At 50.0% G+C, this 13,332-nt stretch overlaps 8 protein-coding genes across 8 annotated transcripts; 3 read left to right on the forward strand and 5 right to left on the reverse strand.

Annotated features, from left to right (window-relative positions):
- Window positions 1-1,258: 1,258 nt before the first annotated feature.
- Window positions 1,259-2,330, reverse strand: N7533_000628 (uncharacterized protein; the record flags this gene model as incomplete). Its single annotated transcript, XM_057097278.1, has 5 exons — window positions 1,259-1,440; window positions 1,498-1,550; window positions 1,606-1,704; window positions 1,762-1,939; window positions 2,003-2,330. 5 exons carry the CDS (start codon window positions 2,328-2,330, stop codon window positions 1,259-1,261), a joined length of 840 nt encoding a protein of 279 aa, XP_056965771.1.
- Window positions 2,331-2,671: 341 nt separating this feature from the next.
- On the forward strand, window positions 2,672-4,310 carry N7533_000629 (uncharacterized protein; the record flags this gene model as incomplete). Its single annotated transcript, XM_057097279.1, has 5 exons — window positions 2,672-2,755; window positions 2,829-3,072; window positions 3,143-3,557; window positions 3,624-4,154; window positions 4,211-4,310. The coding sequence occupies 5 exons, from the start codon at window positions 2,672-2,674 to the stop codon at window positions 4,308-4,310; spliced, it is 1,374 nt and encodes a 457-aa protein (XP_056965772.1).
- An 83-nt stretch (window positions 4,311-4,393) lies between these two features.
- On the reverse strand, window positions 4,394-5,553 carry N7533_000630 (cytochrome oxidase assembly protein SHY1; the record flags this gene model as incomplete). The annotated part of the gene is made up of 4 exons (XM_057097280.1): window positions 4,394-4,493; window positions 4,551-4,656; window positions 4,717-5,229; window positions 5,310-5,553. 4 exons carry the CDS (start codon window positions 5,551-5,553, stop codon window positions 4,394-4,396), a joined length of 963 nt encoding a protein of 320 aa, XP_056965773.1.
- A 245-nt stretch (window positions 5,554-5,798) lies between these two features.
- On the forward strand, window positions 5,799-7,354 carry N7533_000631 (UBX domain-containing protein; the record flags this gene model as incomplete). Its single annotated transcript, XM_057097281.1, has 5 exons — window positions 5,799-5,883; window positions 5,961-6,049; window positions 6,070-6,188; window positions 6,257-7,247; window positions 7,313-7,354. The coding sequence occupies 5 exons, from the start codon at window positions 5,799-5,801 to the stop codon at window positions 7,352-7,354; spliced, it is 1,326 nt and encodes a 441-aa protein (XP_056965774.1).
- Window positions 7,355-7,778: 424 nt separating this feature from the next.
- On the reverse strand, window positions 7,779-8,418 carry N7533_000632 (coiled-coil-helix-coiled-coil-helix domain-containing protein; the record flags this gene model as incomplete). The annotated part of the gene is made up of 2 exons (XM_057097282.1): window positions 7,779-8,067; window positions 8,204-8,418. 2 exons carry the CDS (start codon window positions 8,416-8,418, stop codon window positions 7,779-7,781), a joined length of 504 nt encoding a protein of 167 aa, XP_056965775.1.
- A 481-nt stretch (window positions 8,419-8,899) lies between these two features.
- Window positions 8,900-9,723, reverse strand: N7533_000633 (Sas10/Utp3/C1D family protein; the record flags this gene model as incomplete). The annotated part of the gene is made up of 3 exons (XM_057097283.1): window positions 8,900-9,250; window positions 9,317-9,483; window positions 9,543-9,723. 3 exons carry the CDS (start codon window positions 9,721-9,723, stop codon window positions 8,900-8,902), a joined length of 699 nt encoding a protein of 232 aa, XP_056965776.1.
- A 430-nt stretch (window positions 9,724-10,153) lies between these two features.
- N7533_000634 (uncharacterized protein) lies at window positions 10,154-11,476 on the forward strand (the record flags this gene model as incomplete). The annotated part of the gene is made up of 1 exon (XM_057097284.1): window positions 10,154-11,476. One exon carries the CDS (start codon window positions 10,154-10,156, stop codon window positions 11,474-11,476), a length of 1,323 nt encoding a protein of 440 aa, XP_056965777.1.
- A 51-nt stretch (window positions 11,477-11,527) lies between these two features.
- N7533_000635 (uncharacterized protein) lies at window positions 11,528-13,138 on the reverse strand (the record flags this gene model as incomplete). The annotated part of the gene is made up of 5 exons (XM_057097285.1): window positions 11,528-11,846; window positions 11,919-12,033; window positions 12,104-12,221; window positions 12,300-12,893; window positions 12,998-13,138. The coding sequence occupies 5 exons, from the start codon at window positions 13,136-13,138 to the stop codon at window positions 11,528-11,530; spliced, it is 1,287 nt and encodes a 428-aa protein (XP_056965778.1).
- Between the last annotated feature and the right edge of the window lie 194 nt (window positions 13,139-13,332).

Here is a 13,332-nt window from a genome sequence, read left to right on the forward strand (position 1 = left end):
TGCGCTGGTCAGTTTCGCGGAAATAGCGCGTTGGTTTGCAGTCGGTCGAGTCGGCTGGCGTCTCGGTCGAATTCGGCCGAACTCGTCCGGTCAAAAAACATTCCCTAATTATCTCCTACTCATGATCCTATTTTCTCGTGAACACTAGGAGGAATGGAACCGAATCAATCTAAATTAAAAAGGGCCAGTAGCTTGATCGGCAAGCTTCCTCATCGGTCGATCTAGCTTCATTATTGGCATACCGACGTTGACGGTCCTGTGCGAGAGTAATTTGAGCTCTTGCCTGCTCCCAGATCTCAGGCAGATGGGATACGAAAGATTTAGCTTCACGGCCTTCTTCAGATGCAGATTCATCCTTCCAGTCAAATGACATCCTTGGTTCGTATCATCTCTCCAGAAAAAACGGTGACTTGCCAGTAGTGGCATTTGAGAGACAAGCGACCGCGAAGTGAACCATCCAGAGGTATTCCGACCAGTTATCTTGGTGATGATTGATATAGGGGCGTAGGCACTGTTCCATGTATTTGTTCGCTATCTCTGTCTGGCCGTCATTCTGGGGATGGTGGGCTGTTGACAGCTTTCTTTTAATCTTCAAGATCTCGCAGCACTTTTGTTATCATCAGCCCAGCTGACTTAGAAGCGATACTGTCCATTTCGAGACCCTGGGAAACACTCGGGGTTGAGCGCAGCGATCTTAATAGTACTATCAGCCCGTTAATCATCGACTGGGATTAATCGTGCAGTTGTTGAATTACTTGGAGCGACTGGAGATGGTGGATGAAATTGACCTTCCCATCTGCCTCAAGTTAGGCGTAGAATGCTGATATCAAAACTCTCCGATGTTGGAACCGATGGGCTGGTATGTACCAACTTTCCGCATTTGAGGAGCAAATTTCTTTCGATGGCAGATGTTGTCAGAAGGAAAGAGCTTGAAGAGAGAGGCGATCGGAACTTAGAGAAGTTGGGCCTTCCTTTTGGGAAGTGGCGACCCTCTGCACTTTCGTGTGGCTGTTCCTTCCTAATCCCGATTGCTACCAGCATGTATACCTGCCTCAACAAGCCCTGTTGTAGCGACACCGCCACATCCAATGTACTGCTGACGTCCAAATTCTAGAGCCGGAGGGTCTTGAAGGGAAACTTGAAAGGGTTTAGGATTGTTGTTGATGAAGAAAAGAGGGTATGATAATAGATAAGTATAAGTATACATTGAGTTGACATAGTATTCTCTAATCGCAAACTTTTGTGATCGTTCATAAAATTAAAACATCAGGATTTGGATCTTCTTCTTCGAAGCTCCATAACGGTCTTTAAACTCGGGTCGAGTCAGAAGCTTCAGAAGAGGCAGGTGTGTGTCCTTCATATCGAAGATTCCGCGCTGCTTTGTGTCGATGTGGGATCCGTCAATGACGATGCGCTCTAATTCGTCAACTTTGAGAGTTCCTGAAAAGGCCAAAATTAGTATGTGATGAGGCATCCATTGATCCGATCCAAACTTACCAGACTCCAGAAGATCGGACAGTCTTTGAGGTGTACCAGCACCGATACCAGTCCTAAATGCCGAAGTCAGCTTGAATTTTGTTTATTAGAATTCACACAAGAACGTACCGAGCGCGCTGAAGGAATTGCTTGGCTTCTTCCAGCTTAATGTGTTTCGCGAACAACTTTCCGACAATCGACTCCTTGGTCTGGAAGGGCCGGAGGGCTCTGATTTCGCCTGTTAGTATAGTGTTCCTCCGTTCGTTGACTTGGATATATTCTCACCTCACAACATCCGCAGCTCGGAGGGCAGCAGCCGACACCACAAGTGTATGAGGAGTACCCTCCTTCGTGGAGGACTTGGTCAGGTCAGCTCCCTTGGGGCTATATTTCTTGAGGAAAGCGGGCAGTTGCTCCAATGAGCGGGTCTCGTCGAAAGAAGTAGTATCGAGGAAGGCAGATCCTGCGCATCGTTAGCCACCTGCAAAGCTCGCCAAGCATAAAGATATTTTGGGCAAGTACATACCGGGAATCGAGAGGTCGCTGAGCTCCACAGCTGAGAGCTCCTTGTCCAACTTCTTTGCGCGCTGGGCAAAGTAATCACCGAGCAGCGATCCGTCCATCTTCCCAATCGACTTGTCAATGCCATTCTCGCGGTCCTGAGACGTCGGGTCTTGCTCAGGCTTATTCTTCCTGCTCTTCTGGAGCTTTTTCTGTCTCTTGCTGAGGCCCTCCGTCGCTGGTGCGGGCTGCGTCTCAGTCTTAGGGCCGTCTTTGGTCGGTTCGTCGGCCTGTCTCTTGCGCTTCTTCTCCAGCTTGTCGGCGAGGCCCTTCTTGGGTACTGAGTCGGACATCTTGTCGGTATTTAGCGGTCCTTCGATTTTGATTGACCACTCAATGTCCTCTAATTGTACTAATCAGAGCAAGTCGAGTGTCGATATCTTCAAAAAAAGAAAAAGCTTCGAAAACGCGCAGATGTTAGTCAGCATTTATTATCGATAAGATATATAGACTAGCCGTTTTAGGTAGTGTGGATTGTTATGCCCGCAAGCCCCGACGCGCTGCGTCCTCCTCAACGTTCTATTCTATTTACATGCCCCACATTCGTTGCTCCGATTAATCACAAGTGCTCCTCCTTTTGAAGCTCACTGAAGACACATTTACTCATCCCTAACGCCTGGCTTCGACCTTGGGGATGTTTACGCCAAACCCGCGTAGCCGCAAGTCGCTGCGCGATGCGGGCAATGCGACTCCATCTGGAGACACAACATTGACGGGGGTTAGTAAACCAACCCATGGCTTCATTTCGCAAATTGTCAGCCTACTGACCTGCTGACTCTTGTCAATCACAGCTCCAACGTCTTCCAAGCCACACTCTATACCCACTTACACCCGGTCGTTTTACTACTGCAGCGACCCCATCGCGGTCCGTTTCTCGTTTCACGCCTCGTGGTCGACCTGCAATAGCGCCTTCTACACCCTACGGCCGGAATGCGCGCCAGCAGCGAGCAGCAAACACGCCTGGTCGTGACCGGCGTAGGAGTGGCCGCATTCAACGCGAAACGACCTTTGATATATTAAGAAACCTTGGTAGAGGTACGATTGAGATCATGAAGAAATCTTGACGGTATAATTTTTCGGTATAGGAGACTGATCGATTCTCTAGCGCTTGCCCCCGCAACTGAGCCGATTCTTTCGTCCCCTGAAGAAGTGATCAAACCCCAACCGAAACCCAGAGATGAGATCGAGGAGCTGGATGAGGAGTCGGAAATCGAGGCACCCGAGTTGACTCTGCCCATTCAGGAGGTGGAGGGGAGTGAAGAAGGAAGTACTGCACGAAGCCCGCCTCGATTGTCTCTCCCTTTTGACGATGACGATATTACCGTCGAGTACCCCAGGAGAGATATCAGCATTCGAGACCAGGAACGATTGTCGATAATGAGTCGCAATTTCGGAAGACCAAGCGATGTTTTTGGAGATAATCAGTCCGACAGTGATGCTGATGAGGGGGATGAGACGGGCATTGTGGAAGACGATGGTGGGGAAGATACTATGATCAGCGGAGGTGATTTTGATCGCGGGTATGTGTTGATAACATTTTTGAAGTTTATTTGTCTATGGTACATGAAGGCTAATATTCACAAAAGTGGAGAAACAGCGGATTTGGGACGATTCAATCTTGTGATGGATTTCCCATCCCCAGGTGCAATGCCAGTTGAAGATGACATGGGAGACAATCTCGATGAAACGGACGGATTCGAGTTGGACGCGGGTGACATTCAACCCGTGCCCGCTTCGCCTTCAGCGGACGAGAACGCCGATGCAATCGGTGATTTTGGTTTCGATTTCCCACCTGCTCCCTCCTCAAGCGTGATCTCGGGGATTGCCGGAGGTGGCCTGCGGGATGATGGGCCATCCGTGCAGAGCAAAGAAAAGAAAATCTCCCGTCATGGAATTCCTGTGCCTAATCTGCCAAAGGGGGTTGTCAAGAAATTGGCCATGCGTTTCTCAGGTACGAAGGCTGGGTCAAAGGCGAAGATCAACAAGGCTGCGCTCGAAGCAATTGAGCAAGCATCTGCATGGTATTTCGAACAAGCAAGCCAGGACTTGGCTGCATATTCGAAACACGCAGGAAGGAAGACCATTGATGAGAGCGATGTTGCAACGCTAATGAGGAGGTTAGTTTGCCATTCCCAGACCCAGACGTTTTGAGCTGCTTTGCTGACTTGTATAGACAACGCCACGTTAACAAATCCACGACAATATTTTCACTGGCTCAGAAGCATTTGCCTCGGGAGCTTCAGCAAGATATGCGACTCGCTATGCCACCATGATCGACTCGTACAACACTATAATAACGGATAAAGATCCAAACGCCTGGGACAAACCACCAAGGAAAGATATGAATAAGTACAAATCACCAGTTACGATTCTGGCGAACACGACGCAGAGCCTCATTAGGCTTCTTCCGCAGAAGCATCCACATCATCACAGATGTAGCGAATGAGAGACCGAACCTAGGAAGCATTAGATGGGGAAGGACCAGTCTCCACAAGAAAGGACGATCGACTTACCATGTGAAGATGTATTGAGCATGGTTGTTTCGCAGGTTGACTTCGGCTGCACGTCCAATGGGTTTTCCTTTCGCCGTGCAATCCATATACTGGAGCAGATCGGGCACTGGAAATACAATTAGCCCCGATTACATATCAGAATAGTCGAACGGCAGTTAGTCCATACTCATAGTCTGTTCAATCCACACGGGCTGGCTCCCGGCCAATTCAGCCATCTCCACAATATCAGGGAAGTAAAACTTCCGTTCCGCGGGCTTATTCACTGGCGTAAACATGTTCTTCTTCCAGGGTTCACGTAGTAGTCCCTCCACGGTAACTTCCCCCTTTGGCAGCCCCTCCGGCCGGTCCTTCTGAGCCATATGTTTCTTAGAGATCCAACCGCGGTTGACTAGCACAGTGCTTTGGCCATCTCCACGCTCGAGGGGCGTAATGACAAGGAATCCGTCTTCACCATCATGCATACGAGGTCCAACCAGCATCTCCTTGTCATGATTGTAGTGACCAGTGGCGTAAACGCGGCGGTAGTCGAATTCAGATATCGCATCCGGGTCGACGCGCGGAGGTAGCGGAAGTGGAGGTCGGACAAGACGGTCCTCGAATCTGGCAATGAGCTGGGTCTTTCTGTCCAATCGATAGACCTGCCAACAGCCCAGTCCGAATGAAATAATTGGAATTAGAGCTGTATAAGAGGGGCCCCGGTGTTAGTGGCATGACTTTACATTTTTCTTGAATGCGAGTCGCAGGTTGAAGAAAACATACCAAGGATAATCAATCCAGGTCCATGCTTCTCATTCACTCGAACAAGCTTGGCCGGGTGATCCACCACCGAGAGACTGTCTGTCAATTGCCGGGACTGTGTGAATTGGCGTTTCTGCTGCTGCAGACGACATCTACAGCAGATCGAATCCAGAGACCATGCGACATTCTGGTTGCCGGCTCGGGGTGGCAGAGCCCAAGCAGATGGAGGGGCCCGCCGTAATAAAGTCGAGAAAAACTGCCGCATGATGTGTGAGAGAGAAACCGAGATTTATTATCGCGGCAACGTGGGTTCTGCGGAGAAGGGAAGTCGAACGGGGGAGATTTGTCGAAGCGGATCCCATTGGAATCGCGCGCTTACCTTAAGGCGGTCGCGCCGGCTCCCCCGACTCTCGGAGTCCGTTCTCCTTCTCCGCAGTTACTCTGTACACATCTCCAACTTCGAACATTTCACACTTCACTACCCATTCTCTGCCTCTTTGAAATGCAATCATGACTCTATTCTATACTGGCACACTTCAGGAAGGCATAGCCCTCGCAGTCCAAGAGGCAAAAGCTGTTGTTTGCTTCGCCCGAGGTTGGTTATCTACCCCCCGCATCATGACATCGATCGTCTTGGACCGGGGACAGCTTGGCTAATCAACTTGGATACAGATGAAACCGAACTAAGCTCAACCTGGGAGGATGACTACTTTTCTGATGCAGAGGTATATGAGCCTTCAAGTACCCTGTCTCACTATGTGGTAGCTAATCGCCCGAATAGATCGCCCAAGCCCTCCACGATAAAGCGATCACCTTACGCCTCAGTTCTGGAACTCAGGAGGCTGGATTTCTAACTTCATTCTGTCCAATCTCGAGCTTTCCAACTATTGTGGTCATCAAGTAGGTGGCACTCGAAATACATTGTCTTGCTTGGCCTAGGCGGACGTAAACTGACATCAGGGTTATAGAAACGGCACATTGCAAGAGTTTATTACATCGGAAGTATCCAAAGATGACTTTTTGAACCGATTGAAGGTTGCCCTAGAGGGTAAATACGCTCCTCCTGTGGCCCAGCAACCGCAGACAAATGCTCCATCCACCAGCAATGACACTACCACTTCTTCAGCCACCTCTGCTACATCATCTACTCCGCCTCCTATCCCGAACCAACAACCAGTATCGCAACCTACGACGAGACCACCCCGCCCCCAAGCTCAACCTCAGTCTGGGCAGTCTTCGTCACCATCAAAGCGTTTACCCCAGAAAGAGGACAAAGCAGAGAAGCCCAAGCCGAAACAAGAGAAGCCTCGCCAAGAACCTAAGCCTCGAGCCCCCGCGAAACCAGCCGTTACCAAGGCCACCAAGCAACCGAAAGAAGAGCCAAAGCCACAGCCAGCCGTTCCTAAAGGACCACCGAAGGAATATCGCCTCCAAGTACGACTATTTGACGGCAGCTCCGTCCGTTCAACATTCACGCCCAAACAAACAATCGGCAAAGAAGTGCGATCCTGGCTAGATCAACAACAACAAATGACCGACGAAAACCGCCCGTACAACCTAAAGCATATCCTAACCCCGCTTCCGAGTCGAACGCTGTCCGTCGGGGAGGAATCGCAAACACTCGAAGACCTAGGTCTCGGCTCAACGGCAAATCTAGTCATGGTCCCTGTTCAATCGTTCACGTCGGCCTATACTGTCTCCGGATCCAGTCTTCCCGTTCGTGGAATTTCCGCCGTCTACAACACAGCATACTCTGTTGCAAGCACTACTGCCAGCTTCTTCGGTTCAATCGTTGGATATGGTCAAAGCCCACCGCCACCGACAGTGCCGGAGCCGACTCCGAGCTCTTCTACGTCTGCTCCTACTCCTCGCAATAGACGGCCATCGGGACCGAATATTCGGACGCTACATGATCAACCAAATGATGGGAGAGATAGTCAGTTTTATAACGGGAATCAGGTATGACAATACTTTTGACTTATCTTCATTCGCCCTGGAAACCCTACTTATACTGACATTCAAAGTTGAATTTCGAACCCCGGAATCAAGATGGGAACGGCCGTTGAGTGACTCGGTGTGAATTAATTGGACATTACTGTGCTACCCCCTTTTTTTGCTATCATAACGCATGTTTGATTGAAATACTTTATCAATGTACCGTAACGAAAGCGAACAGCGTGTATCATATCTCGATAATTTTCCTGGTTACAACGCCCTGCAAAGCACAAATTTCATCCCCATCAATAAAGACAGAAATAGCACATGATGAACACAGGTCAATGGGAAATTGGCAATAATTAAATTTAGATTCAATGAGCAGAGATGGTATAAGTACAAACAACACGAGATCAGAGTCGCATTGTCAAAGAATCATATTCAACCAGGCTCAACCTACAACCGAAGCACATAATAGAATTTCGGTACAAGGAAGGGATGCATGATGTCTATCGCACGCTTTATAAGACTGTCCTGTTCTGCCAGAAAAGGCCCTTAGTAGGGCTTAGCAGCAGACTGGCAGGCCTTCAGCTGGTCCAGGTACCATCCGCAGATGCTGATGTTGCCCTGGTTCTCATCCATGCAGGTGCGGAAGTTGCGAACATCGGTCTCACAGGCGGGGTTCTCCCACGAGGTGTTGGCCGCGTTGCTCTGGTACAGGCCGTTGTCCATGGCCTGGCCCTGGGCAGGAGCCTGCTGTTGGGCCTCGGCGGGGGCGCTGGAGCCACCGCCGCCGAACATGCCGCCGATAGCGTGGCCGATGGAGGATCCGACAGCGACACCACTAGGAAAGAAAATAGTCAGTCAATGTGTTTCGGGAAGGGTTCCGGTAGTTGCCTCCCGGGTCTGGCCGAGGCGCGGAGAAGGGGAGTGAAGAGGGAGGTATCAAGGCTGTGATGGGGAGAGGGTCGGATACTCACGCAGCGGTGGAAGCCATGTTGGCGAAGAGACCGGGGCCAGCGCTCTGCTGGGGAGCAGCCTGCATGGGAGCAGCTTGTTGGGGAGCAGCGGCGGTCGAGTGAGGCGCCTGCTGTTGGTGTTGAGGAGCGGCGGCCGGGCGGGCAGGGGCCGCGGTAGGGCGAGTGGGAGCGCTGCGCGCGGGGGTGGGAGCGGCACGGCGTTGTTGACGAGGCATTTTGATTGATGTGGTGTGTTTTGGAGAGAAGGGAGGAGAGACAGATATACGAATACTTCGAAGCCGAGGGTGGAGAAAATCGAAGCTACTAGAGGCTGACTCAGTGCAAGCGGTTTATTATGGTGAGATGTGATTGGTCGGAGGGATGCCATCACGTGGGCCGGGGTTAACGGGCATAGCAACAGGAACAGGAACAGCCATGGCATTAGGCAGGCATTAAGCACTCATTGCCGGAGCTCATCGTTTATGAACGGAAATACTTTGAGTGCGGGATTTACGAAGTTACATCGATTGTCAAGTCAAAACTCCATTCAGTGCTTCATGGCTGGGTATCTAATGGTCGTGGTGTACAAAGTTAGGGAAGTACAGAGGACAATAGCGAGGACCGCCTCAGGATGAGTGCCCTCTGAGTTCCTGCCGAATACCCTGGAAATAGGCAGGTAGACGAACAGAAACACAGACAGACAGATAGGAGGAAAGCCTATTGACCCTTCCGGGCCTTTCTAGCATCCTCCTTCTTTTGCCGCCGTTGCTTCTTTTCGTCTCTCCGTTCCGCTTTGCTGAGTCCCCTCTTGGACTTGTCCTTCTTGCTTCTCTTGGGCTTGGATTCTTTGTCTTTATCTTCCTTTTCCACATCTTCTTCCATTTCTTCGTCGTCGTCAGAATCGCCAGTCTCCTGGGCAGAAGAAGTGACGGCACTAGAAGCAGCGGATTCCTGGGCCGCTTCCTTTGCGGCACTCTTCTTAGCTAGCATTGCAGCCTTGAGTTGAGCGCGCGCACGCTCCTTGGCTTGCTTCTCTGCAAGTTCTAGATCAATTTTATTGTTGCCAGCCTGTATTATACGTTAGTAAGAGTTGAAGCATACAAACGTTACCCTCGCATGAAGATCGGTGCTTACGAGGCCATGTTTAATAAATCTGCCTGCGGCCGCCTTGTCCAGTTTCATAGTGGGTTGTTCAGGCTCAGTTTCCAAGGCCTTGATCTTCTCAAAGTATTGCCGCACGCGGGTCAATTCGCGGAATACTGGGTGTTGCTTCGCATTGACGCCCTTGAGACGCAGATATGCTGTAGAAAAAATAAATTAGCCTAAGCGCTTTGTTTCGAGAAGGTAGACCTAAACTTACAGAAGATGAGAGACTCAAGCGTGTAAGTGATCAGGACATGGATCTTGGCTCTGTCCATCACGGGCAAATTCTTGGATAACTTCGCAAGGGACTGACCGAGGACAGGTTCAAGGACCTCCTCAAGATCATCGACATTGTCTTCTAGCTGCTCCAGCAGCGGCGTCAAATCTGGTGCGTCCATGGTGATGTGGTGTTGGAAGAACAATCCGCGAAAATCGAAAAATTTAGGGCCGGTGCAAACTGGGGCGGCGGTGGCGGGCGGTGGAGAGCAACGACTCCGATCATTCGCGGCATCGCGTCGCATCTTCGACATCAACTATTTCTTTTTCTCCTCGACGGCATTGGCTTCTGTCGCCCCAAAAACAAGCCTTCCGCAATACCTAACAACTACATTACGGCTCCAAAATTGCTCAATCCTCATTTTCACCCCGACACTCGCCCTCTGACCCTCTTCACGCCATATTCGGGGGACACTTCTCTCCCCCGAAAACTCCGCAAAAGTGTTGCAAGCACTTCGATTTCGCCCGCTTTGGCGCAGCGGGTGTCTTGACACATGCCATCATGCTCGACGATCAGGATTGAACGATATTTCTGCCAGATTTTTGTCAACAATGCCCCAAGAGAATGGAGAGGTCACCCCAGAGCCCGAAGCCCTCGTGTCAGGCCGAGTACACGTCCTCGGTGCTGGAAATGTGGGAATCTTTATCACACAATCACTCGCCAAGCGGCAATCTCCGCCCGACGTCACCTTGTTTATGTCAAATTGGGGAATGTTCGAAGCATACCGTCAGAGGAAGAAAAAGTTATCGATCACCTACGATGGACTGACCGATGGGCTCAAGAATGGTGTCGATATCGAAGTATTTGAAGGGCACAAATGGTTCAAGCTTCCCCGTGATTATGGAGAAAAGTACAAAGAAAATGGCGAGCGCTTTGTGAAAGATGAGGAAGCATCCCGGCTGCGGAGTACCAATGAGCATATCGATTGCTTAGTCGTTTCTTGCAAGTCAAATCACGCTTTCTTAGGCATTCGCTCTCTTGCAAAACGTCTCTCGTCTAACTCAACCATTCTGATCACTCAAAACGGTCTGGGTGTCATTGAAAGACTCAACAGATTTGTCTTCACAAACCCGAGCGTACGCCCCAAATACCTTCATGCCGTTTTCAGCCACGGTATGGATAAGAAGGATATGTACCAAGTCAAGTATAAAAAGGTTGGACTGACGAATATCGCTCCTCCAGCCACGGCCGGTAAAATATCCATGATAAAGCCAGAGGATGACACTAGTTGGGCGCCTTCCACGAAATACTTGACTCGCCTTTTCACCCTAACCCCCAGCCTGGTTGCCGTTGCGAATACACCTACCAACGTTCTCATGTACCAACTTGAGAAACTCGCTATCAGCTGTGTCATTGACCCATTGACTGCGATCAATGATTGCAAAAATGGCGACCTGCTTTATGTGGAGAGTGTATCCCGTATCATGCGATTACTTCTCCTCGAAATCACCAGGGTCATCTTGGCTCTCCCTGAATTACAGGGGGTTCCGGGACTGGAGGATCGATTTGAGCCTGAGCGTTTGCGTCGAATGGTCGTTTTCGAGCTCAGTCGAACTCGATCTAATACCAGCACGATGCTCCACGACGTTAGGGGCCGGAAGGGGACGGAAATTGAATATTTAAACGGATACATCGTGCGCCGTGGCGAAGAACTGGGTATAACATGTGTGATGAACTACATGATGAAACATCTTGTTCATGGCAAGCAACAAGTCAACAACCGTCGGGAATCCGAAGCAATCCCAATCGATGCCCGCTCCCCATCAACCGAAAGCCACCATTTGACCGGTCGCCATCAACAACCTTTACCAGAGAAGAGCACACAGCCGCAGGAATCAATTCTCGATGAGGATTTCGAATCCCAATCGCCATGAGTCTGCACAAAATCATCCTCAAGCCTTCAGGGTCATGCAACTGAAAAATGTTTACAAAGATAGCGCGTTCGATGCGCTCTCGCAGATATTCTTGATCTGCTTCCACCTCCGCAGCAAATATTCTGCCTTACCATGGTGTGTCTCGGGCACGGTGTTGGAATCCATTGCTGTCCGCAGCGCGCTCATCGTGGCATCTGCCTCCGCGGCATATGTCTTCAGCCACCCCTTGATGATGTCCTCTGACTTCTTCTCATCCACACCCTCGGTTGACCCCTCCAGGTGGTTCCTCCAATCCTCCTCTTCCATGTACATTAGACACGCCGCTATCTCCGTTCGGTAGCAAACTCCCTCGGCGTTGACCGAGTAATTACTATGTATATTTAGCACTAGAGCAGTAAAATACCCGGCATTGAAAGGCCTTTTCAGGAAATCCAAAACTTACCCGTAATATTGGTTCAGCCATAGCTCTTCTTGCTTCTCTGCACTGGGGAAGTCGCACAAGATAATATCGTCAAGATAGATGCAATCCGAATCGTTCTTGTCCATGAAGAACCCATCTACCGAGACAAGGTTAGAGAGACGCAAAGCGCAAAGTGGCAATAAAGAGAAAACAATGACTAGACTTACACTCAGCAAGCAAGAAGTCGTTCGGGTGGCTTCCGTAGCTCATATAAACCTCATCGCCCGCTTCATAGTCCTCGGTGGCACTCAGCGTATATCCATCTCCATCAAACTTGACATCACACTGGAAGAAAAAAATGTTAGAAAGATCAGATAGAATAATACGAGTGCATCTTAACAGCAAAAAGAAAAAAATCCTCACCTCCACATCCGAGTGGTTGAAATAGTCAGCAAAAGGCAACAAAGCCATAGCATCATTCCGATCCTCCGGAGCCTCCTCATCCGGTGCAACCCAATAGAAACTCCTCGTATTGAGAATAAGCCAATGGTAAGAGAAAGACTTCCAGTCAATATCCGGAATGACCGAAACAACATCCGTCCAAGCTTTCCCCAGCCTCTGACCCTGCTGCTGTACCAGATCCTGATGCTCAGTCTCGTACTGTCTCGCGGCCTCTCCTTTCTGAATCGAGTTCCATAGCCCCGATATACAAGGCGGGAGAAAGTTCACTTGCGAAGCAGGAACAGGGTCTGCTACATCGTCACTATCTGGCCAGGTCAACCCACCCAATGATCGCGGCCAAAGCATCGGCATACTATCTTCGAAATCCTGTCGCGTAGGCCAGGTCTTGAACCATAGACTGTATGGGGCTAGCTCTTCTTCGCTGCTGCAGGTCAGGTATGCGGCAATGATAGCTTGGATCCTGGTGTCCTCGGGAAACAGGGCCCGGAATTCAGAGGGAATTTTGTCTGCGGTTAAGATAGTTGTTGTTGGGACCTTGACAACAAAATCCCCGGACTGTAATGTAAGGAATCTTGGTGAGTTTTTTATCTTCTTGTCCATGTTCATTGTTGTTGGCCTCGGATTAGGGCTCGTAGACTCTTTTTCTCTGCTCTTCATACCTTGATAGTGTCCGTCGCGATCATCCCTAGCCCCCGACCTGGAAAACGTGCAGGTCGGACTTTATTGGCGATAACGCCCTGGGCAAGAGCCCATTCTGAGAATGTCTCGTGGACTTCACCGGGACTCCAGTCCGAACTCATGGTCAAAATGGTCTTAGACTCTTCGTTTTCTTTGGCTGTCTGTGTGGATATTAGTGTCTGTGAATTGAGGAAAGTAGGGACTGATCAGATGAGCCGTGGAGCAGAGATGGGAGAGATACAATTTTAGCACAATTTTGTACTTGAGAAATTCAATTGCAGGCTTGCAATCATGATGCTGGCGAAAAACGGTTCCC

Source organism: Penicillium manginii, assembly GCF_028828005.1.
Source record: "Penicillium manginii strain IBT 31320 chromosome Unknown utg000001l:1.0-3466041.0:1.0-3467806.0, whole genome shotgun sequence".
In the NCBI taxonomy this organism is placed as follows: domain Eukaryota; kingdom Fungi; phylum Ascomycota; class Eurotiomycetes; order Eurotiales; family Aspergillaceae; genus Penicillium; species Penicillium manginii.